This window comes from Sinocyclocheilus rhinocerous, unplaced genomic scaffold (assembly GCF_001515625.1).
Source record: "Sinocyclocheilus rhinocerous isolate Xijiao unplaced genomic scaffold, SAMN03320098_v1.1 scaffold2810, whole genome shotgun sequence".
Taxonomy (NCBI): Eukaryota; Metazoa; Chordata; class Actinopteri; order Cypriniformes; family Cyprinidae; genus Sinocyclocheilus; species Sinocyclocheilus rhinocerous.
Window position 1 is genome coordinate 218,401 of NW_015626406.1, and position 26,151 is coordinate 244,551.

General features: G+C 36.7%; 2 protein-coding genes across 4 annotated transcripts in view; one reads left to right on the plus strand and one right to left on the minus strand.

Moving 5' to 3' along the window:
• jarid2a (jumonji and AT-rich interaction domain containing 2a) overlaps window positions 1-10,309 on the plus strand; it is a 42,327-nt gene extending 32,018 nt beyond the window's left edge. Inside the window, exons 8-18 of the mRNA XM_016520796.1 lie at window positions 1,986-2,464; window positions 3,465-3,557; window positions 3,669-3,787; window positions 4,793-4,863; window positions 5,045-5,159; window positions 5,237-5,342; window positions 6,036-6,218; window positions 6,356-6,480; window positions 6,617-6,794; window positions 6,949-7,056; window positions 9,598-10,309. Of these exons, the coding sequence (XP_016376282.1) occupies window positions 1,986-2,464; window positions 3,465-3,557; window positions 3,669-3,787; window positions 4,793-4,863; window positions 5,045-5,159; window positions 5,237-5,342; window positions 6,036-6,218; window positions 6,356-6,480; window positions 6,617-6,794; window positions 6,949-7,056; window positions 9,598-9,771 (1,751 nt within the window). The 3' untranslated portion in view covers window positions 9,772-10,309. The remainder of the gene's footprint in view (window positions 1-1,985; window positions 2,465-3,464; window positions 3,558-3,668; window positions 3,788-4,792; window positions 4,864-5,044; window positions 5,160-5,236; window positions 5,343-6,035; window positions 6,219-6,355; window positions 6,481-6,616; window positions 6,795-6,948; window positions 7,057-9,597) is intronic.
• A 1,945-nt stretch (window positions 10,310-12,254) lies between these two features.
• Window positions 12,255-25,929, minus strand: LOC107714847 (dysbindin-A-like). 3 transcript variants are annotated; one of them, XM_016520838.1, is made up of 10 exons: window positions 25,512-25,929; window positions 24,813-24,866; window positions 24,125-24,172; window positions 23,914-23,974; window positions 23,689-23,821; window positions 22,121-22,253; window positions 21,339-21,361; window positions 15,664-15,819; window positions 14,914-15,057; window positions 12,255-13,292 (listed from the first exon to the last, which is right to left on the minus strand). In XM_016520838.1, exons 1-10 carry the CDS (start codon window positions 25,565-25,567, stop codon window positions 13,003-13,005), a joined length of 1,098 nt encoding a protein of 365 aa, XP_016376324.1. In that variant the 5' UTR covers window positions 25,568-25,929; the 3' UTR covers window positions 12,255-13,002. The 3 variants fall into 3 exon arrangements, with proteins under 3 accessions (XP_016376324.1, XP_016376332.1, XP_016376315.1); XM_016520846.1 differs by having other exon boundaries at window positions 14,914-15,048; window positions 24,125-24,175; XM_016520829.1 differs by having other exon boundaries at window positions 12,256-13,292; window positions 24,125-24,175.
• Between the last annotated feature and the right edge of the window lie 222 nt (window positions 25,930-26,151).

Here is a 26,151-nt window from a genome sequence, read left to right on the forward strand (position 1 = left end):
TGATAACTTAGCTAATTTTTTTAGTGGTGTGACAGAAGCTTAGATTTTAAAATTTGTGTTGTTTGTCATTTGTAGCATGGTTAAGTCTGATTCATTTACATTACATTTACATTTAGTCATTTAGCTGACGCTTTTATCCAAAGAACACAAATTTTATCCAAATGAGGACAATGGAAGCAATCAGAATCAACAAAAGAGCAATGATAGGCAAGTGCTATAACAAGTCTCAGTTAGCGTAATGCAGCACACGTAGCAAGTTATTTTTTTTATTCATTATAGTGAATCTGTTCGTCTTTATCAGATGTAGCATATGATAGTATGATTCATTCCTGTAAATCAGTTTGTCATAAGTGTTCCTCTCTCTCTTTTGCTGCATTTGATAGTATGATTCATTCCAGTGAATCACTTTGTCATAAACAGTCCTCTCTCTCTTTCTCACACGTTGCATTTGAAAATATGATTGTGTTAAATGCTCCTCTCACACATGTGAAGACTCCTCTCTCTCATATGTAGCATGGAAAAGTCTGGTTCATTGTGGTGAATCGGTTCATCCTTAATGGTCCTCGCTATAAGATGTAGAATTTTAAAGTAAGATTCATGCTAGTAAATCAGTTTGGCATAAACTCTCCTCTCTCTTTCATATGTAGCATTGGAATATCTGATTCATTCCATTCAAATCAGTTCATTTGGATGAATAATTTTATAACAAAATATTTAATGAATTGCTCCTGTTCAAAAATGTAAAAAGTAAAAAAATTTGGTTGTTTTAATTTTTTTTTACTTGTATTTTGTAGTTAAATGTTGTGACCCAAACTGAGATGTTTATTCATTCCAAAACTCTTTTTTTTTTCAGAAAAATATTGTTTAAATATAATATCATTACGTTTAACTTGAATTAAAAAATGTTTTATATATATACAGTGGGTACGGAAAGTATTCAGACCCCCTTAAATTTTTCACTCTTTGTTATATTGCAGCCATTTGCTAAAATCATTTAAGTTATTTTTTTTTCCTCATTAATGTACACACAGCACCCCATATTGACAGAAAAACAAACAATTGTTGACATCTTTGCAGATTTATTAAAAAAGAAAAACTGAAAAATGCTCAGTATTTAGTAGAAGCACCCATTTGATCTAATACAGCCATGAGTCTTTGGGAAAGATGCAACAAGTTTTTCACACATGGATTTGGGGATCCTCTGCCATTCCTCCTTGCAGATCCTCTCCAGTTCTATCAGGTTGGATGTTAAGGGGGTCTGAATACTTTCCGTACCCACTGTATATATATATATATATATATATTAATGTAAATTTTTAAATTAAATGTAAAATATTTGCTGCCTTATAAAACTACAATGCAGTTAGACTTTTTGTTACTACCTTGACTGCAGAAGCAGAAGCTATTCCTAATATAATTATATTCATACCCATTCCATCAAATTCTCTGTTAAATCCAGGCTATGTTGTCTTTAGTTGAAGTAAATTATATTAATGTGTTAGCTCAGACAATAGTTGGTGTGTTTTTGTATTAATATTTAGATAAGTATTATATCTTCACTTGTAATCTACCAGCTATATTTGAAGTGCATATCTATTGGTCATTCTGTCACTGACCTGTTCAGTTTGGACAGATTAGCGAGCTCATGCTAGCAAAGGCAGCTTCCTTTGACGAGATTACTCAGTGCGTCTAGAGCCAAGACAGATAGACGGCTCAGTCTGGTCTCTTGTTGACTGAATGAGGAAAATCATCTAGGCGACGCCAGACAGAGCTGCTGCCTTCTTGCCAACCTCAAATCCTTCTTTAGTTTCAATGTGCCACTCAAACAGTGACATGGCTGGCACTAATGCGAGCCGTTTGAAAGCTGTGACTAATGGCGTATGTGCGCACACATTTAGAGATAAAAGTGAAGCGAAATTAAAGAAGCAGCCATTTGCAAACAGCCAGCATGGTAATTCATTTGTGTCCTTTTTGCTTCCTTTTAGGGGGCTGTGAGCTGGACCTGGCCAGATTCTTCCGGATCCTCAATGAAATGGGGGGAATGCAGCAGGTCACAGACCTGAAGACGTGGGGCCGTCTCGCCGATCTGCTGGGCATCCCGCGCTCGGCTCAAGATCGGCTGGCCAAGCTCCAGGAGGCGTACTGCCAGTACCTGCTCTCCTACGACTCTCTGTCCCCAGCCCAGAGGGCCCAGCTGGAGAAGGAAGTGCTGGCGGAGAAAGAGGCCCTGGAGAGAAGAAGTGGGCTCCTAGAGGGCCAGGGAGACATATCCCAGCATGCCGCTCTGCTGCTTCCACGCTGCGAGCCCAAAAATGGGCTGGTGAACGGAGCGTTGCACCGCAGCAGAGCACGTGAGCACCTCAGAGAGCTGGACCCCACGGCGAAGACCACCCGGCCGAGAAGACTAGAGAAGAGAGGGGAGGATGAAGGGGTGATAAATGAACATTACAAGTGCATACACAGGGTATATTTGCTTTACTTTTTGGATACATAATATATATATATTTATCCCTGAAATTGACAAACCCCGCCCCCGGGAACATGCAACAAAGGGGGCGAGGCCATGTTGTGCTGCTTTAGAGGAGAGGAAGAGTTGTTGCCATGCTGTCAAAACTAGGGGTGCATGAAAAATCTATTCATATATGAATCGCGATTCTGTCTTCTAACGATTCTCGCATTGCCCTGCTCTTCATCTCTCTCACTCTCTCTCATTCAGATCATCAGCTCGTCAGCTCCATCAATGAACTGTGTTCCAATTATACACTTTATGAGTATAGACAGATATTTTTCACATAGCTACGAGAAGCGTTAAACATGGATGCACACGCGGTTGCCGTGTAGCGAGCAATACTTGCTGGCAAACACTTCTTACCGTTACAAAAATGCTACAACGCAGTCATGTATTCTGCTGTATTAAAGCTTTAATCAGGATAAAACCGTATATTAGAAGCTAACATAAGCAGTAGCATTTAAAAATAACAGCGTATCTAAAAGTATAAGACAACAACAAACAAAACATACCATTCTGAAACGTCCTGTAAGAGCCGTGCTTGCACAGGTTCTGCGCGATCCTCTTCACTAAGATTCTCTGGGTCTCAATCGGGCTCAAATTGATAAGCAATATTGACGACGCCATTGTTTACAATACAACCGGAGCACATGCACTGAGGTGAGGGGCGTGACGTTTAGACATGTACTAGGCGGATTAGCGAATCACAACACACTAGGCCAGCTAACCAATCTGAGCCCATTGCATATTTCTGAGTGTGGGGCTTCATAAAACCAAGAAATCATCAGAGCGTTCATAGGAAAAGGGACAGTGCGGTGTAGAATAAATAATGTGCTTTTATAAAAACTAAGCATTAACCCCATAAACACAATCAAGCCTAGAAAAAAAGCAGTCAGCCACCCCTTTAAGCATCAGTCTTTGGTGTGGACGCTCATTGTTTGTCTGTCTTTCCCAGGGAAAGTCGTTCTCGCTGACGACATTCTACAGGGCAGCCAGGAACACTATGAACACGTGCTTCAGCAAAGAGCCAGACACTGCTGAAGTTGAGGTACATCTTCATGTTGACAAGCTGTTTTCATCATGTTTTCTTTGATGTGCAGGAATAAGAGATGTTGTTTTTAGTCATGTTCACTGTCATGTCTTTTAACTGTTGCTGCAGAGGGAGTACTGGAGACTGGTTGAGGAAAAGGAATGCCATGTTGCTGTGCACTGTGGGAGGGTTGACACAAAGACTCATGGGAGTGGATTTCCTGTGGGAAAGTCTGAGCCATTTTCAAAGTTAGGGTTTTAAAAAACATTTTATATTAAAGGGATAGTTTACCCAAAAGTGAACATTTTGATACTGCCATCATTTACTCACCCTCCATTTGTTCCAAACCTGTATGGGTTTCTTTATTCTGCAAAACACAAAAGAAAATATTTTGAAGAATGTTGGTAACCAAACAGCTGACGGTAACCATTGACTTCCATAGTATTTTTCCGTTCTCATAGAGGAAACTCATAGAGGTTTGGAATGACTTGATGGTGAGTAAATGATGGCAGAATTTTCATTTTTGGGTGAACTATCCTTTAAGTTTGTAAATGTTAACATTATTTAATGCACCAATTACTAACAATTTATTAAATGTTTACATTTTATTTTATATAAATATTATATTTCATAGAAATATATTATATATATTTATATATCAGTTAGTTCATAATATATTAACCAATGTCATCTGTAAAAACTGATGCTATAAAGCCATATTAAGTGAATTTAGGCATTACAATGTACAGTATGAAAAATGATTATTTACTTTTGCGTGAGCGTGAAAGATTTCCGCACACAGATTTCGCAACGGTTCAAGTTGGTCACGCAGATTCATCATGCTGACCAACAAGAAGCTGCTTGCATTGATACTCCTGTGTGAGCTGTTTCGTACATCACTACACTGTTGACAACAGACAATGGACCTTTTTCGCCTCTGGAATTTTAAGATTTTGTCATAAGAAAGAAGTGTTTTTAAATATGAACTTTAAAATCTTAGTTGAAAAACATAGGAAATGAGCAGGCACGATTAAAAATCCAATATTGGCTGATATATTGCAAAACCCTCGTAAAAGGTATATGTGTAAATTAACCTTATTATAGATATTTATAAATTCTGTTATAATACCAATGATAGTGCTTTAACAGTATATACAACCTTATTGTAAAGTGTTACCTGTAGAAGATAAACAAAATGCGCATAAAATATTGACAGACTCTGCAAACTCTAATTGGCTTGTCTTGTTCCCAAGGCATGGATGGAATCTTACCCTCCTTCCCAATAACTCAGGATCCATCTTACGTCATCTTGGTGCTGTGCCAGGTAATGTTTTCCGAAAACTGAAAAACTTTCATGCATACAATAAAACATCTTGATAATTGAGAGTTCAATTATATTCCCATACTAGATCATTTAGAATGATGTGTGTATTTAATCTGCCTGCGAAGCTGTTGAATCTGTGCAGCAGTAAGTGTTCAGTACATCTGTTTGTGTTTGCATGAAGGAGTGACCATCCCCTGGCTGAATATAGGCATGGTCTTTTCTACCTCATGCTGGTGTCGGGACCAGAACAGCCTTCCGTATATCGATTACCTACACACTGGTGCTGACTGCATTTGGTAAGATTTTAAAGAGTTGGGCTTAAATTGAACCCAAATGGCATGTTCCCTAATAAATGTGTCTCTCTCATCCTCAGGTACTGTATTCCAGCTGAAGAGAAATCCAAACTTGACAAAGTAGTACACACACTGCTACAGGCTAACGGCACTCCAGGGCTGGAGATGCTAGAGAGGAACATTATGGTGAGAGAGAAACATTGACTTCTTAAAGGGACAGCTCACCTAAAAATAAAAATTTTGTCATAATTTACTCCCCTCATGTTGTTGTTTCACTTTCTTTCTTACGGTGACCGGGAGGGGACATGTTCGGTTCACTTAATTTTGTCGTGGGCACAACATATTAACTCGCGGGAACGTGATATTATGTCTACCATATATTTTGCAATACTGTAAACACCTGACAATAATGCCAATAAAGTTTTGACTTCATGATTGTATTTATGCCTGTGTGTGTGTTATTTTATTTTATGTACTTTATGTAACATTTATTCATGATAAACTACTGCTGTCTAATGCTGTCTACATCGTGCGCAATACAGTCTAGTAGCCAAGGCCTATGGTTAATATAATAATTTAATAATGTATAATTTCTTAATTCAAAATAAAATATTAATAAAACCATCTCTGATAATCTCAGGTCACTATGGTCACTCAGCTTTGTTTACGCATTAAACTCGTGGCCACGAGAAATGGATTGAAACACTGAGACATTTTTCATAATATCTTCTTTTTTGTTCCACAGAAAACAAACAGCAAAATTGTCAATTTTTGGTGACTGTCCCTTTAAATGTACTGTCTTTCTGCAATGAAAAGGAGAATGTGGTTTGATGTGGCGTTACTTTTCTTTTGACTTTTATCTCTTCATCCTCATGACAGATTTCTCCAGAGGTGCTCCGTCGAAAGGGGGTTAAAGTGTACCGGACTGTGCAACAGAGTGGTCAGTTCATGGTATGTTTCCCAGGGACCTTTGTGTCTAAGGTGTGTTGTGGCTACAGTGTCTCAGAGACAGTGCACTTCGCCAACCCTCAGTGGATGAAGCTTGGCTACGAGGCAGCTAAGGTGAGAGACTCGCTGCGTGGACGGACGGAGCTAGGCTTGGTTCAGCTCAAATAGAGCTGTATTTATGGAGTGAGGTTTGGTCTATTTTCTGTGGGAGTATGGTGCTTTCACACTTGTGTGTCGTGTTTGCTTTGCAGGACCTTAAACGGCGTCGTATCGAGGAGCCATTCTCCACAGAGAAACTGCTCTACCAGATCACTACATGTGAGCGGGACAACAAGCAGCTCATGAATGCAGTCTCCAGTCTCATCAAAGATCTCAGGTCTGTCCGAAACACATCCTGAGGCTTGCTTTGACTCCTTTAATGACCTTCAATAGCCAGAAACTCAGAAAAGGTTCATTTTTCCAACACAGATGAACACACACATGGGTAAAAGTCCTGTTCCATACTTTTTCAGGGATGCAGAGATTAGCCAGCGCAGGGATCTGTTCGAGGCCGGGCTCCGTCTGTCTGCGCGCTACGGCACACACTGCGAGTCTCAAGCAGACAAGAAGAAGCAGCAGCGCTCCAGATTTACAGAAGACACGGCTGACAGGCGCTGCCAAGTGTGTCAGCATCTGTGTTACCTCTCCATGGTACATTTACAATATTACAGATCACTTTACCTTATTCAGAGGGGTCTGTCTTAAATTATGAAGAAATTCCCTAGGCTAATTGGTCTAGCTATGCTATAATATGTCATATTAGCATATATACTGTACTGTACTATCCCTGTCTCATCTTCAACAGGTTGTTCACGAGAGTGACAATGTGGTTTTCTGTCTGGAATGTGCTCTACGATACATCCAGAAGCGCAGGTCCCCCCGTGGCCTCAAGATGATGTTTCGTTACACTGAGGTACTTTACTGTCTACGGCAAGTGTGTATAAAAGCTGGGAGTAGCATTAAATGCATTAAACTGTTGTGTTTTTTTTGTCTAAAACAAAATCAGAAACTAAAATCAAATTAAAACTAAAGTCAGTTATTGTAAATCATTTTGTTTCATTATACACTACCATTAAAAAGTTTGGAGTCAGTAAGATTTTTTAATGTTTTTGAAAGAAGTCTCTTATGCTCATCAAGGCTGCATTTATTTGATGCAATAAATGCAATCTAAAATAGACATTTTCTATTTGAATTTTTCCTGTGATGGCAAAGCTGAATTTTCAGCAGCCATTACTTCAGTGTCACATGAGCCTTCACACATCATTCGAATATGTCGATTTGATGCTCAAGTAGCATTTCTTATAAAATAAAAAATAAAAAGAACAGCTTTTATTTGAAATACAAATCTTTTGTTACAATGTCTTTAATGTCACTTTTGCTCAATTTGATGCATCCTCGCTGAATAAAAGTATTAATTTCTTTCAAAAAAGGAGAAAAATTGAACTAAATGGAGACTATTTTGAATGATAGTGTACTTGCTCATTTCCTTGATTTTTATATTTTGACTACTTTGCGGTCAACAAAGGAATGTCCTTTTCATACAGAACATTAGAATGTTGTGATGTATAAATCAATTTGTAGCGTTTAAAATGATTTTAGTTTGTAGTGTTTTCATTTTTATTTGATTAATCAAAATAGTATTGAATTTGAAAATCGGTCAGAATTTTAATATTATTGGATTCCTAGTTTAAAATGATCATTGTTACATTATTACATGTTAAATTCAGCAAGTGGCAAGAAAAGGATAGAAAATAAAAATGTACAACTGTGTGTGTGTGCGTGCGTGTGTTTTTGGCACTCCGAATTATAATGAATAACAATGTTAAAAATCTATTTTCTAACCGATCCTTTAGTCACATTGGAAGGTCAAATCGAGCGTTGAGCACATTGTATTCAGGGCCGCATTAAGACCTCACTGGGCCCTGGGGCTATGACTTACTGCAGGGCCCCCCATCACAATAATGATATATATATATATATACACAGTATCTCACAGAAGTGAGTACACCCCTCACAAAAAAAAATACTAGCTCAAGTAAAACCAAGCTTGCTGAACAAGTAAACAATCACAAATTATAATAGCACAAAGATACATACGAAATCAACCTACTTGAAAAACTTTAAAAAATGAATAAGAAATATTATATTGTATAAAGTAAATGTACAAATAGACTGAATAGTCTTCACTGTGAAAAAAAAAGAAAGAAACACTATTGGAGTCAATGGGGACCAGAAACTTTCTGGTTATAAACATTCTTCAAAATATCTTCTGTTTTGTTGAGGAGAACAAAGAAATTCATACAGGTTTAGAACAACTTGAGGGTGAGTAAATGAGGACTGAATTATAATTTTTGGATGAACTATCTCTGTAATGATATTTCACTATGAATCAAAGCAAACAAAAACAAAAAGAAAACAAACAAACAAAACAGTATAGCACATTATTTAAAGGTAATGTTGCATTCATGTGACGTCGTAACTACTGTAATTACTAGAAATGCCAGGATCTCATATAGCCTACTACTACACATGCTTTATCTTTAACTATTAACGTTCATGTAAGACACAACTGACGGTGTTGACGAGGATACTCGCAAAGACTGGCATTTTAACACATAACTATGTGTATTTGAACGTTTAAGCACAAGGCGTGAAAAAGAACGATTGACATTTTTTCTACCGGGTTATTTCCCAACCCTTCAAACACAAAAAGCCAAATACATCCATCAAGTTAATAATCAGACTAACCTAAAATCTGTGTGGACGATGGCGCTGTTTTTATCTGCTCCATGTGCCCGGTCCACTTGCTGTTTCACAGCTTCTACTCCATCATCATCTTTAGTAAAATAACCTGATAGCTAGCGATTTTACTGACTGTTTTATCTGCTGTTTGTCTTTTACGTTTTTCTTTTTTTTTTGAGCCCCTCTCTCACATTTTTTTTAGAATAGCTGACATTTTTACTTATCGAAGATTGTTCTTTGCGTGACCATTTCCAGATTATGCCAGAACGAAGTGAAGAGTGGAGGTGAATGCGGACATCAGGTGCAGCGATCGTACAGTTCGTTCAAAAGTCAAATACAGAATAAATGCATTTGATTGGTAAACCAAATTCAAACGTGACATTTCAATATCTAATGGTAATACATGGAATTTACGGCAAAGCTCCACTAAATAATAGCGCTAATAAGTGGGGGTGTGGTGGGGCTTTGGCGATTGGCGCTTCAGTCAATCTACTCCACAGCCAATCACGGGCCCCCTCGTTGCTCGGGCCCTGGGGCTTCAGCCCCACCTAGCCCTATTGTTAATCCGGCCCTGATTGTATTGTGCGATATCGTATTAATTGCAGCATTTTGTTGTAGAAATCACATTGTGAATATAATATGGTATTCCACTTCAAAATAAACTTCTCAGTGTAAATATGTAACCTCCAGCATCTCACCCTATTTTGCACAGGAGCAGATCAGCGGTCTGGTGAATCGAGTGTGTGGCAGAGCACTGGAGAAGAGTGGAGTGAAGCAGAAAGCCGTGGGCACCAGCAAGACACCAGCAAAACGAAGCCCCAGAAACAAGAGCTCCGCCCTGATCCCCCTCTCCAGCGCCGCCTCAAAGAACACCGGCCGCTCCTAACCAGACCGTCAGCGACATTCCTCCGGGTCTCCTTTTATATCAGGTGTTCCTAATACTTGTGTACAAACACTCTTCAATACTCTTTGTACCTAGTGTATAATATATCAATACAACAAGCTGTTATATTGCACTTTTGTATTACAGATCCGTGTAGTTACTGGCTGGTTAGTCCAATATATTGAATGTACGGAGGTTAAATGTTACATCGCATTTCACGTCAAATATAAGGGGGCGAATACACAATTGTTTGGGGCACCTGACATAAGGCTATTGGGTCTCATCCAACAAGCACGAAACCTTTTGCACTAGTATTGAGATTGGTTTTTAGATGAGTATTTTCGGGTTGTTTTAGCATTAAATCGAGTATAGATATGCGTATACATAGATATAAATATATCCTATACGATTCCTATCATTTGTGTTTAACTGGTGCTGTAGTGACACTTTTCTCCATCACCCTTACGGCCTGGTTGTCTCTTGGGCTCACGTTTATTACATCTTAAAGCTGTCAGGAACAAGAACCAACATGCCCACACTTCAAACGCTACATGTATCGTAGTCGCTGGCATTTAGATTCTCCAGCTACAAAAAAAATTATAATAATTGTGGGCTTGACACTTTTACATAGATTTGACACTTGAAGGAGCCTGCAAACGTTTCTGATGCCACCGATAAGAGATTTCCTTTGGGAATTCCCACCTGAAGATCTCAAGGAACCCCCCTCTTTTAAAAGCACATTCTGAGGCCTTTTAATAAAAATCTTTGAAGTACAAATAACAAGTTTGATGCTGAGGGCAGTTTGTACTTGTTTTTAAAGTTACTACGTCAATTGTAAATGCAGTTTCCCTTTTATCCCACAAACTTTTGCCCCCTGACTTTATATTTGTAATTGGTTACCAGTGTTTCTTGAAAATGCTTCACCTGTTTTGCCGTTAAGAATGAAATCTTTAAATATCCTTTAAATTTTCATAGAAATATTATTGCGAAATACTAATATCTATCCAAAAAAGCCCCAAATATGTTTCTATGCCAGTAAATGTTAAATTGAGCCTTTGAGTTCGGGTCTCTAGGGGTTTGGATGAGAAGGTCGAGATGAAGAAAAAGCCTTACTTCTACATTGGTTTCTTCATTGATATAAATTAGATGTTAACAGGGTTGCTACAAAAAACATACAAAAAAAATAAGTGCTGCTTAAATCACTGAGAAGTATGTCATAGTGGTGATCCTTAGTTTTTTAGCTTTACTTTTTTTATTCAAAAGGAAAAGTCTTTTACCCAAAAGTAAAGTATTGTGTATGCCTAGCTACCCATTGCACTGACTGTATCAAAGTCCTGTAATCAAACATGGTAGTCGCCCCTTTCCAAATGACTGACTTGTATTTAAGGTTTAAATAAACTGAACAGTGTTTCCAAAATGTGGTTGTATACTTTTCTATGGCCTTAAAATGTTTTTTTTTCTTTTGTTATCCTTTCACCCTATTTTATACAGTAATACTCCTGATCATTGTACTGTTTATTTATATGCACTGTTACTCAGTCCTCCAGTCCAGTGGAGATCTTTTTTTTTTTTTTTTTTTTTTTTTTTTGTTTTTTTTTTTTTTTTTTTTTCAGGTTTGTATATTTTTTTGTTTGTTTTAATAAATCACTTGTCAATCCTTCCAAAAATGTACTGGCCTCATGTTTTTGTTTTGTTTTGTGGAGATGCAGAGTACTTTGATGTTACGGACAATAACTGGTAAAATGGCAAAATTATAATTCTATATTATTTTGTGTTAAACAATATATAAAACTACAAATTTAAAAACAAAATAAAATTAATAATTTTAAATGCTAGAAATTAATTTCGGCATCACAACATAATGTACAGTATGAAAAATGTCTATTCAAAAGATTACATTTAACAGTGTTAAGTTAATGGTGTTTTTAAAGATTAACTTTGAACGTTAGGTGATGGCAAATGTAATCTAAATGTAAAAACGGGAAATGAGCATGTACAATTAAAAAGCCGGTATGTGTTGATAACAGATCTAAAATAATACAACTGTTCATTGTTAATTCATGTTAGCGCAGGTACATTAATATTACCGGCTGTTGATTTTAATATTTAGTATATATTAACATTAACAGGACAAACCCCCCCCCCCAAAAAAATAATAATGCTAGCAAATGAAACCTTATTGTTAGAGTGTTGCATATATTTTTAATATTTAAAATTATGATTTTGATTTCAGTATTTAAAGCACTTAATACTTTTATTCAGCAAGCATGCATTCATTTGATGAAAGTGACAGTAATTCTACAGTGTTACAAAAATTCTGTACTTTTGAACTTTCCATTTATTAAAAAAATCAATGTTTCATGGTTTCCACAAAATGTAGCACAATGGTCTTCAATACTAAGAAATGTTTCTTGAGCACCAAATCAACATTTTTATGTTTAATTGTAATAATTTATCACAACATAACAGTTATACTGCATTGTAGATCAAAAAATGTAGCCTCAGTGAGCATGAGAGCAACTTGAAGTCATTTCTTATCAAGACCCATTACTCTTCCTTTTAAACCCTCATTCTCGCTGCCTTCATTTCACTGCAGTTACCGTGATAACTATTTTCCCCCAGAAGTAACAGGGTTTGAGAGCAACAGCTTACTGTACGGGGAGCCTGTAAATTCTGTAACCACAGATGATCCAAATGTTCCCAGCTAGTTTTATATCAGAGACTCGGTGGAAGATATTTGCCTTAGATCACTATGATATGAAATATCAGTTCTACATTGAGACTGTCTTTGAGGCCCCTCTTATTTCAAGGTATATTTATTTTATTTCAGAGTCTTTCAATCGGCTCAATCATGTCATATGCAAAAATGAGCTCCGCATTACAAATTCATGCAACATACATCAGGGATATTAGCGGGAACACTATAAAATGTTTATTATTATATAATTCTGATGCAATAGGTAATACGAAGAATTGTGTCATACATTGAGTTGATTTTTTGTATTGGGAAAGAATAAAACAAAAATCACAGTGCTAAGAGTCAGAAAGAGGTGCTCTCTAGGCTGAGCACAAACAGCGTTCTATAAGGCTCCAAAATCTTCATCTCAAAGTGTCGCATTAAGCCATGAAGAAACATCTGGCTGGTTTTCAGCACTCCTTCTGTCTGGGCCTTGATGTAAAACAGGTTTTCATCTAGAAACCAGCTTAAACGAGTGCGTTTGCCATCCGTGGCCACTAGGGGGCCTGTGTGTCACTGTCGTCTGAGCTTTTGAGCGGCTCTGTTTCTGGGAGGCCCATGAGGGCTGTGTCAGCATGTACCTCCTCCTCATCTGACTGGACCAGTGGAGAGTCTCCGCTGCAGCTCTCCTCGCTGGCATCCTCTTCATCCGGACCCTCGGTCACGCCGCTGATGGTGTCGGTGCAGGAGGAGGAGACGGAGGAGATGGTGTGCCGTAGCTCTGTCTGTGAGGGCACCTTCAGGCTGATCTCTGAGGGGGACGAGCCAGGCTCCAGAGCCAGACCACCTGCAGAACAGATAGAACAAGGTTCAAATGTGTCACGCCATCTATTTCAGAATATTAACTAGTCCTGAAGTGCAGTCGCAACCTTGAATACTTGAATGCTATGAGAGACATGGTAGGAGTCTAATGTGTTCACAGTCATTCGACTCGTTCAGACACAAATCTGCACACTTTCCATTCACATTTTCTGAGTATCTGCAGTATTTAGTGGAATGATAAAACTAGTTTAGGATGGAGTAAAAAATCAGTACTATATCACTTCATTAATCATTCAGATTTGGTGCTCAAGAAACATTTATTGCGCTGCTTAATATTTTTGTGGAAACTGTAATACAATTTCTTGTATTACAATCTGATAATTTTTGAAACATTATAAATGTCTTTCCTGTCACTTTTGATCAATTTTATTAGTGCTGGAATAAGTAGAAATGAATATCCATTTTTCATAACATTATAATGTGCTACAACAACTGATTTTGGTTTTAGTGTTTAATATTTAATTTATTTGGACAAACTAGTATAGAACTTTAATATTAGTGTATTCTAATCCTGAGAGGGGAGGAAACTCTTGAATTCTGATCAGACAGCTCAAACCGAGATGGATCTGCATAAAGTCCTGTTTTAAAACACATTTCCAAATGTGGTTTGAGTCAGGTACGTCCTAAAATCTGATTGTGACAGTGGATTTGATTGTGCTAGTGTGAACAAATCCAAACACATTAAAACAAATTCAGGTTTTGTTCTGCAAGTTTTTGGAACACTAAACACTCCCCAATAAAGACTCCATAGTACATCAATTCTACTGAGTGCAATATGTTCTATATACGCTTATTATGCCACCTAATTTTTTTGTTACATTTTCTATTTATATACTTGCACAAGCAACATATCTCTGCACCACCACTGTCCTATTTTTTCCCATGTAAATAATAGTGGATATTTGGCATTTTTCAAATATTGGCATCGGCCGATAAGTTTTTTTGTTTGGCCAATGCGTTCAAGGCGGGACTTTTATTTTGACGGCGCTGAGAGCACATTCTCCCTCTTGTTCACCTTTGTCGTTAACAGTTCTGTCTAATACAGATAGAAGTCTGTCTAATAATTAACTGTTAAACAAAGGAACTAAAATGTATACAAGAAGTATTATAACGATTGCTTTTATATTATTAGTGATACAAAAGCAAACATTATAATATTTATTTGTGAAAAATACTTTGTCATCTAAAGTATGTTTATTTTAGAAATTTATTTTTTAATACATTTTCAAATGATTTCAAATTTCTTAAATATTAATGAAAATAAATACAATTATATCGGCTTTATATCGGCCACCCTGCTTTCCAAGATATCGGCATCGGCTGTCAAAAAAAAACAACAATATCGGTCGACCACTAGTAAATAACAACTTGTACATATAATTGTGTAAACTGTTTTTTATCTTGGATTTCAGTGAGGTCCTGGGATTTCCAGTGCCACAACAAATTCCTTGTCTGTGAGCACACTTTGCCAATAAAACTGATTCTGATTTTTGCACATTAGTTATTTTTGTGTTTGTTCTATAATAAACATGAAAAAAAAAAGCAAGCAAACATGAAATCAAGTTTCATTAAAAGCAAAGCCCAACCTGTGTCAGGAGACTGAGTGCTGCTCTCTTCCCCTACGGAGCTGAGGAAGACATCGAGAGCCTCATGATCGGACACATCCGTGAGATCCATTTGTTCCAGGAGGTCAACATTCACCTCCATTGAGGACATACTGCCTATTGGATCTGCCCCAGAGAAAGAAATAAACTTTCATTTTGTGAACTCTAACACCAAACCAACCGTTCACTTCAAAACATACAGAACAGCAGGTTTAATTCAGGAATACACGAGCAATACGGTGAATAGATTGACACATGAACGGAGGAGCCTAGGACAAAGTAGATGTCCTGAAGAATGAGGGATGCAGGGGAAAGCATAGAGTACCTCACACATCAGCGCAGCATTAAGGCAGCAGAGAGGAAAGAGAAGACCATCAGTTTAGCATCAACATCCTTGCACAAGCGCTTTAACCTCCCATTTAACATAGTAACAGTATGTTTAAATATTCATGAAGGGAAGGACACAGCCTTGAGCAGCACATCATATAGAGTGGCTGTGATTCAAACTATTTTGCTGTTATTTTCTGAAGTTTACTAAGAAAAGCAGAACAATCGCATTTTGAATTCTAAAACACTGTTTACTGTCATATGTGTTTGCCATTAAACACATAAGACACTACACAAGGAGAGTAAAGATGGAAAGAAAAAGGGTTGTTAAGGGTTGTTACGAATCAATTTCAGACATTTGAACAAGTATGTGCAGAAGTGGTCCTTCGAAAATAAGTAACTGACCTCTCCTGTCGGTGATCTGGAGGTATCCTGTGGAGAGGTACTGCTCCATGTCTTGCTGAAATGCCTCTTCAAAGTACTTCTGCCGCTCCTTTAGCTTGACCTGCTGCGCATGCTCCATCTCCAGCACTTTCTGGCCATGTTCTGTATCGAGCTCCACTAAAGAGAGACATAAAACACCAAGTAGGTTACAAAATGACAGAGAGAAAGAGAGAGAGAGATGGGGGATGGAAGCACAAAATGAACTGGAAAAGCGAAGTGGATTAACCCTCAGAGAATTGATGCAGAAACATGCAACATTTGCTTATAGCAATTAAATAGTATTTAAATTAACAATTAAATTATAATTAATAAAAATGATCATTTTAATTTCTCACCGCTCACCAAGGTTGCATTTATTTGATGAAGCTTTAGTAAAACTGTAATATTGTGAAATATTATTACAATTTAAAAATAATTGTTTTCTATTTTAATACAGTTTAAAATGTAATTTATTTCCGTGAAGCTGAATTTTTATCAGCCATTACTCAAGTCTTCAGTGTCACGATCCTTCAGAAATCCTTTTAATTTCATGCTCAAGAAACATTTCTTATATTATCGTATTTGAAATTGGTTGTGCTGTTTAATATTTTTTTTAGAAACTGATATTTCAAGATTCTTTGATGAACAGAAAGTTCAAAAGAACATTTATTTGAAATATTTATTTCTAACAATGTAAAAATCTTTGATCAATCACTTTTGAACCGTAGTGTTCTTACATCATTTTTGTTTTATAATTATAATAGCACTGAAATGTTGAACTCTTGAAACCCCAGTGTTTCAAGAATATAAACATGTTTTTTTAACCCGTTGCGTTCTAAAAACACATTTAAAAGACAGAATATTCTGTGAGATCTCTGGAATTAAACTGCCCAACACCACACACAAATGTTCCAATATCAACACAATACTAGCTCCAATATCTGCCTGATATGCATTTCCCCAGACACTTTGCAAATATCTAAACCAAACCTCTGACATCTGAACTTCAAGATAACATGGCATACATTGTCAAACATGCTTTCTATGGCACATCAAAGAACAAGATCCTACACAAGTGTCTTTCCAGCATGCTAGCTTACCACAGAATGTGAAGCTTTTCTAGTAGTGGCAGAGAACGCAACGCTTCTTTTGTGTGAGCGGCACAAGAGCGTAAGTGATACAAGATGCAGTTAAAATCTTTATCTTTCACAGGAAGTGCATGCTGTTCTCTGAAAAGCAGGAAGTTTGCCTGTGCTATATGAATGTCACTGTGGTGTTTATGGGTGTGATGTACACGTAAAAAGATATGGTACAAACATCCTGCCAAAGCTTATGGTGACGCATCCTAGATGCAACTTTCTAGAATGAAACACAAAACATTTCAAGACATGGTCACACCAATCACCCTGCATTCTGGAGAAAGAAACTTTTAATACATGCAAGCATGCACACAGCACCATCAAATACTGTATGGGCAGGCATTGCCATCATAATCCTCCTGTGTGTTGTGTGAGGAAAAGAAGTCCACTGACAAAGCGATGAAATGAGCCTCTGTTATTAGGATGTGGTCTTAACCACAGTCCTGTCACACGTTCTTTTTAAACAGATGCTGGTTGAACAGTGTTAAATAAAAGTGCTGGGCTGAATGTAAGCATGCTCACTAAGAAACCATTGTTGCCCATTTTAGCACAATATTAGCCTTGCAAAAATGGGCTAAATCATGTAAATTAAGTTGATGCAAACAGATTTAAAATGAACTGATTATTTATGCTTGTATTATCAAGACACTAGTTTAGCAATGATATTTGGTTGGCACACTCCTCTGATGCCATCTACGGTAATAACCTGCTTCAACCCCTAACGCTTGTCAAATCGATATTTCACAGCAGGATCATTATTCAGTCTCTTCACAGTAATAACACTACCTGGTTTTAGGAGTAAAAAAAATCTATTTGTTTTGGTTTTATGCTAATTTAATGTTAAAGGGGTCATATGACGTTGCTAAAAAGAACAGTATGTTGTGTATTTGGTGTAATGCAATGTGTTTATGCGGTTTAAGGTAGCATCATTTTTTTATATCCATGTATATGGTTACAGTCAAATCATATAAAACAGTGAAATCGCTCCGGAAATCTGTCCTGTTTTGCCTGCACTCGAATCGGTGACTTGTGAGCGCCACTCCTATTGGTTGTCGCTTGCGAAATTCGCTGTTCATTTGCATAAAGTTAAACATTTCTTAACTTCGCATCATATGACCCCTTTAATATGAATATTGGCTTGATGTTAATGACAATAGCATAACTCTTTTTCTCAGTCAATATTAAGATTTTAGGCAAAAATGTATGTTGTATGCAAGGAAATATTCCTAACTCTTTCATTCAAAAGTTTGGGTCAGTAAGATTTTTTTTGAAGCCAGTAACTTCTTATGCTCACCAAGGCTGCAATTAAGCTAACTGTTTTCTACTTTAAAGATTTTAAAATGTAATTTATTTCTGTGATGCAAAGGAGCAATTACTTAAAATTAATTCTGGTATGCTGATTTGGTGCTCAGTTATTATTGGTACTCAATTACAAATAATTGTTATTATCAATGTTTCTTTTTTAATGGTAGTGTTATACAGTTTCAACAAAAAGATTAAGCAACACTGATAATAAGAATACATTTTTCTTAACAGAAAATAGAAAACAGTTTCTTCACAATATTAATGTTTTTACTGTATTTCTAATCAAATGAATGCAGATTTTGCTGAGCAAAATCCAAATTATACCAAACTCGCCCGGTTGTTTATTTCTAATTACACTTTAATTGTTTCATAATTATAGTAGATTACTCAAGTTCAACTTATTTGAAGGGCTCTACATGCATGAAATGGATTTATTATGCCCTTGACATCACAGATCAGGATAGCTGCTAATGAAAGGACTGGGACTGTTCTTAATACTCCATGAATATAGCTACTTTTTTCTACTTAATGCATTTGAGCTCCAGGTGATTGGCTCAAAAAAAAAAAAAAAAAAGGGGCAGCCATGAGCTCCTACGCGATCTGAGCAAGTGACATTGAGATGAATGGGAATGCTAATGAATAGCTTCCTCCTCCTTGAATGATTCCATGTCCACAAGAACTAAATCATGGATATGGCATGAAAGAACTAAATCTGCGGGGATAAGCTGTGCCTTTCGTCACATTTTCCATTGCGTGTGTGTGACAGCTAATGATAGATGACGGCACGGGATGAGCCCCAGGCGCTCTGATCACACTCGTCACATCCTCCACACACGTTCCTCAGGAAAGAAGAAAACAGGTTAAGAACGTTTGAGAGGGTCAATGCACAGAAAACCACAGCTGAGACTTCAACAACACAGTTTCATAATCTACTCACTGCGAAATTTCACTGATGACAATTGTCATAAAATCTCCATCAATCTTCTATTAGGAAAATGGAGCATGAAACAAATATTAGCATGCTGATCAAAGATGAGGCATCTTGCAGCTAATCAGTGGAGCATCTGGAAGCGGATGGTAATGCAGGTTCAGCCCTAAGGCCAGACAGGCTAATGACTCATTCTAATGAGCTGACCTTCCTCCACACACAGAACAGAACCCCAGAATCCAGCAACAGGAAGAGAAAGCAGAGAGAAGAATGTGCAAACACTGTCTTCTGGACCGACAGATCATTTAACACATGGATGGTTCAGTATCAGTCATCTGTCCAACTGCAGAGCTATAAATAGACGCTGGTTTGTATGAGTAGATCCTTTTCTTACTGTATTTCTTAAACCAAAAGGTTCTTTGTGTCAGAAGCACATAGTAAGAAACATTCCCCCACTCCCAAAAATCAGAAGCTACAACATTTGAAAATACTGTGGGGATGAAATCATCTTAAAGGTATTCTTAAAGGTTAAAATATGTGTGTGCATTATAGCCACAAGTTTGCACAGCAGCTCTGCATTTTTAGCAGTGTCTTCTAGACCAGTCCCCACCACAACCACCTCGAGATGTCAAGCAAAAAACACGTTCACAGACAAATACCAAATGCTCCTTTAAATTATATTAAAATTCATATCAATTCATACCTAGTTATGTTGTTGTGATAACATTATCTAGTTAGATAACATTCAATGAGTTAAACTGCTCAAATGATTCAAGTGAGAAAATATGAGAAAATAACAAATAAGCATACATGCTATATGGTGTTAATGACTAATGACAGAAGAAATGATAAAGGCACAATCTTTACTATTAACTATAATAATATAATATAATTGCATTATAACAATTTTAAACAATTCTGTCACATACACATTAAAAAAATTGCATCTTGTCCCAACAATGGGACTGATTTCATGTAATTTGTATGTTAAGCACTCATTCCATTGTAATATAACGTAATAAAATATTTCTCATTACAGCTAATGATGCCAATACTCTCTAATGAATGCTGAATCTCTGAGATAACTTTATGAGATTGTACTGCTTGAGCCACCTAGAGGTTGCAGATCTAAACCCCAATTTACAAGTCAAAATTGAAGCATGGAGGCATACAAGTTAAGCGAACAGCACTGTGGCTCTTTAAAACATCACATTGCAGTGATGCTCTCCACACACAGCACAGCAGAAATAACCCCAACTTAAAGTTAATAACTACAACAACTTGCTATCCATGACCAGAAGGTCTTTTGCACAGATTTAGAGCAACATTTCTAGATTTGACGTTTCCATAAAGTCTTTTATAAAAGTTTAATTCTATGCACTGCATAGGCTTGCATTATGGTGGCAGGTACTGAAAAGGCATACAGACACAAAAGCAACTGTAGGCATCCTAATCTGTGCTGAAATTCCATTACTAAAGCCTGCCAAACCCAAAGATGACAAACAATGACTGCAAAGCACCAATTCAGATCTCTTGACATACCGCCAAAAATGTGATACATTGGCACACCAAATTAACCTTACAAAAAAAGAGTGCCTGGAAACCTACAAGAATCTCTCATGCTGCTGTCCAGAATTCCCGACGTGGACATTTTGTATTTCTCCTTGAGAAGAGTGCGGATGTGCTGAAATATATCGTGATATCAATTTTGGCCATATCGTCCAGGCCTATATATATATATATATTTATTTTTTTTTTATTTTTTTTTTTAAGTGTATTTCTGTGATGCAAACACAGAAATATATTTCTGAATATTCAGCAGACATTACTCCAGTTCTCAGTGTCACATGATCCTACAGAAATCACTCTAATATACTAATTTGGTGCTTAAATATTTAATTTTATTATTAGCAATGTTATCAAGAACCGTGCTGCCATTTTTTTTTTTTTTTGCTTTGTGGAATCCATGATCCGTTTCTTTATATTTATTCTTTGATGAATATAAAGTTAAAAAGAATATAATTTGAAATTTGTTTGTAACAATGTTAAAGTTGTAGTCACTTTTGATCAATTTAATGCATCCTTGTTGGAAAAAACTATGAATTTATTTTAATTTTCAATTTTTTAAAAATGTATTTTAAAAAAATTATAAATAAATTTTAGAATTATAAATAAAAGAAACAAATGTTATAACGATTTGTGAACACATATTATCTACATATTAGTATTAGCTCTGGAGGTTGGCAGGTTATGCTTTTTGGGATTTAAAAAATTATATTTCTTACCTTTGAAAGACTCAAGCTCTTTCCTAGAAAACAAATAAAGGGGGGTTACATTAATGTATACATATATAGCCAACTACACAGCACACGATCTCACCAGATGTCACATTAAGTCCGCCCCATTTAAAACAGACCCAGATTCCTGAGATAAAGAGGCTGCAGCATTTCACTGGCGCTGACAACTTTTGCATCTGTGTGTTTGTAGTAATGAATACCCACACGCAGAAGCAGAAGGCCACTGAGAACTGAGCCCAGCTGCTTTCCAACTCACTGGGCAAAGCCAGAGATGTATGATTTAGCTGCAGGCTGAAACAGTAAGAGCACGCAGCATCAAAAGAACCACAGATTCCTGTAAGATTACACAATACACATACATGCTTTCCTTTAGCCTATATTTTGTTTGAGGTTTTAATAGAGTACAAGGATATTTGGGTGTTTTCAATAAAACGTATACCTGCGTGTGGTTATTCACTGCTTCTGTGCAAATCTTCAAAACACACTGTGGGCAGTTGCATTGTAATGATGAACAATCTAAACAGCAGGTGTCATATTGCTTTTTCCACAGACTCTTATTCAATACGGATGCTCTAATATGTCCTCAATATTGCCAGTGTGCAAAATATTGCCAAAAGGACACGCTATGTTCTGTTCTTTTATTAAGTTAAAGGGGCAAACCCTTGATAGACGGTTCCTTCGTGTTCTGCAGTTATTGTGATTTAATAGACATAAAGGACACATCAAACTGTCTGGGGCTTTATTTAAGAGCAAATCAACACTGTTTTTACCTTTTTTTCTTCTTATAGTTTTCCAGCTGCAGTATCTGAAAGTGCTTGAAGCGCTGATGCTCACATTGAGCAGACAAATCCTCGAGATACAGCAGACGACTCTCCATCTCCTCAAAGTCAGCCTCAAGATGAGCTGTGCAAAAGCATGAAAAAGTAATAAGGTTTATGCTAAAGAAAATAATATGTACAGTATAAAAAATGTCAAAGCCCCTATGAATGTGTCCATCCTATCAAACTGGAACCATATACCATTACTACTAGCTACTGAGTTCTACAGTTCTGATTTAGGATGCAAGGTATGGTGACATTTTGTCATTTCCATTAAGAAAAGTACATTTCGTCTGTATAGTCAGTAATACTCATTACATTTCAGACTAAATAGTGAATGATAATTGACAAAGGCAAATTGTTTGGTGTCAGTGTGAGTTTGCACAGAGGCAGGACTTCATACAGCTACATAACACCACCAAGTGGCAACACTAAAAAGTGCCATGGATATAAATCCATTAGAATTTACAGTTCTTTCTGAATTCGAGCTCTGAAACCTCTGACGGAATGTAATATGTCATATCTGCTTTGATTGGAAAGAAGGTGGAAGAGGAGGTATTAACACTTGATTACTTCATGCATATAAAGTACAGTACTGTTTTATTAACCATTAAATTGATTAAAAGTGACGGCAAAGACATTTACAATGTTTCAAATGATTTCTATTTCCAATAAATGCTGTTCTTTTGAATCTTCTATTCATGAAAGAGTCCAGAAAAATGCATCACAGTTTGACTAACTACAGGTAGCCTACATACAGTATTACACAGAAAACTTCTTTTGTCCAAAACTCTACAAAAGAAAACACAGCAAAAAGAGCTTATAACAAATGAACGATCAGAGCAACCACTAGACTTTATCTGGCTATTGTTTAGTCTCCGGCTACACAATACATTCTGTAAGGGAACCAAGTCTGAAGATTAATGCCTGAAGCCAATAGGTGCAATGTTACAGCATGAACAACAGCGACTGACATCAGCAGATGGAGCTCCACAGGAATCACTCTCATTACCGCCCTGTATCGCAGTTACACACAGAGTGTGAAGCTTTGTGCGCAGACAAATGCTTTGCAAAGGCAGTCAAGGTGATCTGATTTCTCTACTGTCACAGTAAAAGCTCAATTTAAGGCCAGATAAGATAGATAAATATAAAAAATAGTTTATATAACTTTACTTCAAGTTTTCTGAACTGATCGTAGATTTGCATGAGGAACATGTGGAAATTTAGGTCATTATTCACTGATAATCCTTCCTTACACAGCAGCTCATGTCATATTATATTCAAATTTGGCAAGACAAGAGAGATTGTGTCAGCTGGGGATAAAGATTCAATACATGAAAGTACAAATGAGCTTTGAGAACTATGGCAGAAGGGAAGATTTGTCCGTGAATCCAAATGAGCTGTTTAAAACTAAGGTAATATTAATAACCTCCTTCTCTAACGGTAGGCCTGGATGAATATCTCAGATTTGTCATTGATTAAGATTCTTATCGCGTGATGACTGTTTGTGAAAGTCTCACCGATACGTGAGGTGACAGTCTCCAGGTCCGAGAGGAAAGCAGGGATCTGCTGCAGCTGTTCCTGCAGCTCCAGCACTGCTCCTCGTCTCTTCTCCCAGTGTGCAGACAGCATCACGACTTCCCCGTCCACCGTCTGACAGACAGAGACAAGCAGAGTTGAGTTTAGTTACCATAGTTACAGCACCACAATCCCTCAACTGTACAGAGTTGGATGTGTGAACTTACTTCCCCGGCCTTAGCACACTCTTTAGCCCGTTTATGAAGAGCCACCCAAGTGTCTTCATATCTGGTGAAGACAATGGCCATACATTTCAAAACATGGTCATGAATACATTTATCAACTTCAGGTATTTATGAAAATATTCCCTTGACTCTTTAAACGGATTCCACTGCACTGACATAAAAAAAATAAATAAAAAAAAGTAAAGTAACTTACCGACTGAGCAACTCGACTCCAGCGGAATATTGTGGAAAGTATTCATCTCTTCTGGGAGAAAATATACATAATAAAATACATACATACATAAAATAAATATTAAATATAATATTAAAAACATACAAAAATGTAAAAGATGAGACATAGAATTTTGGTGTTTGCATTTTATACATAGAAAGCATATTAAATGTAACGAAAGTGTCAAATATTTCAGGGTAACATATATATTTATGTTAAAATGAAACAACATACTTATTCTGACCTGTACTTATTAAACTATATAAAAGAAAATGTGATCAGACTAAATTTGATTGTATTTTAATTAATTAAAACGTCTTGCTGACAAATTGGTAGAACTTTGTGGTTTGAAGGCTCATGGAAAAGATTCATAAAGATTTAAAGTTACAATTAATTCGTTTTGGGGACTGTACTGTGATCCTTATAGAGTCTTTTAATGTAATTTAATAGCTCCTGCTCTAAATATGCCTGAAAAGGTTATTAGATATTGCATGACATTTTAGTGGGTGTCTTCTGTAAATCATGATAAAAATGTATGATTGTCATAATTTAATTTTTTGCTCAGAAAAAAATAAAACATGACATTAAAGCTGTAATAAACTTGATTTATTTTATTATATTATACTATACAGTATATACACTGAGAGGTTTTAAACTTGCTATAGCTTACCTTTGTTTCTTCTTCACTTTCGACTCCTTGGATTTGTCACTTAGGGTCTTGATTCTGAAAAGTGTTAAAATATGAGACAGTAAATATCTAAATAATACGCCAAAGTACAAAAGTACTATATTGTATTTGTGTTCGATTACTTAAATATGTTTAAGTTTGTTCGGTTTATTACTGCACCCATTTATTAATGCACCCACTGTCATTTGGAAACATTTACGTTGACACCGTGTTAAAAAGAAAAATGTTTTATATGAGAAAAGTGTCATAAAACGCAGAAATACTGTCTCGCCCATCACATGACGGTCAGCTGGAAGTTATTAGTACAATTCCAGATTGCAGTTGTTAGCATGCGGCTAACTTGACAACACTGAACATCTCGAATGTGTCCCTCATCCCATAAAAATACATTATTAAATACACTTTATTTTATACCCATTATTTTTATTTGTTTTGTGAATATCTAAGACAAAAACAAACTACACACTTTGCTGTAAGTGAAATGATTAGCAGGCTAATTAGCTAGCATCCACTTCTCGGCTCTCCGCTGAATAGTGGACACTCTCGTGAGGAAGCCAAAGCACAAGTTGTGTCAATATTGTGTAATACCTGTACAGGTTCGAAAGGCCACATAATTTTGCTACCTCAACATCTTATTAAGACCCCGGAGAGTATGAAAGCAGCCAGGCGGTAAATACATACCCTGATGTGAAGTCCTGCTGCACCGTTTGCAGTCTCTCTCTGAAATTCTCAAACATGTCCTTGAGCTGCTTTAATCCTTCTATGCATGCATGGAGGACATTTAGATTAGATCTGTGTTTGCTTACAGTCTTTCACGAGGGCTTCAGTCATCCTTTGTCAGATGACAATGTCCTAATGTCCCGTTGTGGGCTTTGCTCCGTCGGACAATGTCTGTAGGACTAACTTAGTTGGCTTATTCATGCAGCCACTGTTTTGTCTTCTCAATGATCAACAGTGGATTTGGATCACTATATTATTTTCACACCCAGTTTGTCTGAAGTTAAAAAATATTATTTCTCGTTGTCCGTCGGATAGCTGTACGAACGTGATCCCTTCCTGTACTAGTTAAACACACGCCCCCTAAAACTGAGAGTGAACGTGACTGAAGGGTTGTTCAGCGATTCTCTAATTCATTACAGAATCGGTTCAGTACACTTTTCGTTTCAATGAACCGGTTCAATATATTTATATAAATCTATATTGTTGTCCATATTGTTGTTCAATTGTTTAAATATAATTTGTGTTCAAATGTGAGCTTCATGTTTTTAAAGTATGCCATTTTTTAAAAGTGCTATGCCATTTTTAATGCTATGTGATGATC

Coding starts and splice junctions, on each gene's coding strand:
- LOC107714847 (XM_016520829.1), bottom strand. CDS start 25,567: ATGTTTGAGAATTTCAGAGAGAGACTGCAAACGGTGCAGCAGGACTTC. Junction 23,975..24,124: donor GGAGTCGAGTTGCTCAGTCG/GTAAGTTACTTT, acceptor TGTCTTCACCAG/ATATGAAGACACTTGGGTGG. Junction 22,254..23,688: donor GACTGTCACCTCACGTATCG/GTGAGACTTTCA, acceptor GCTTTTGCACAG/CTCATCTTGAGGCTGACTTT.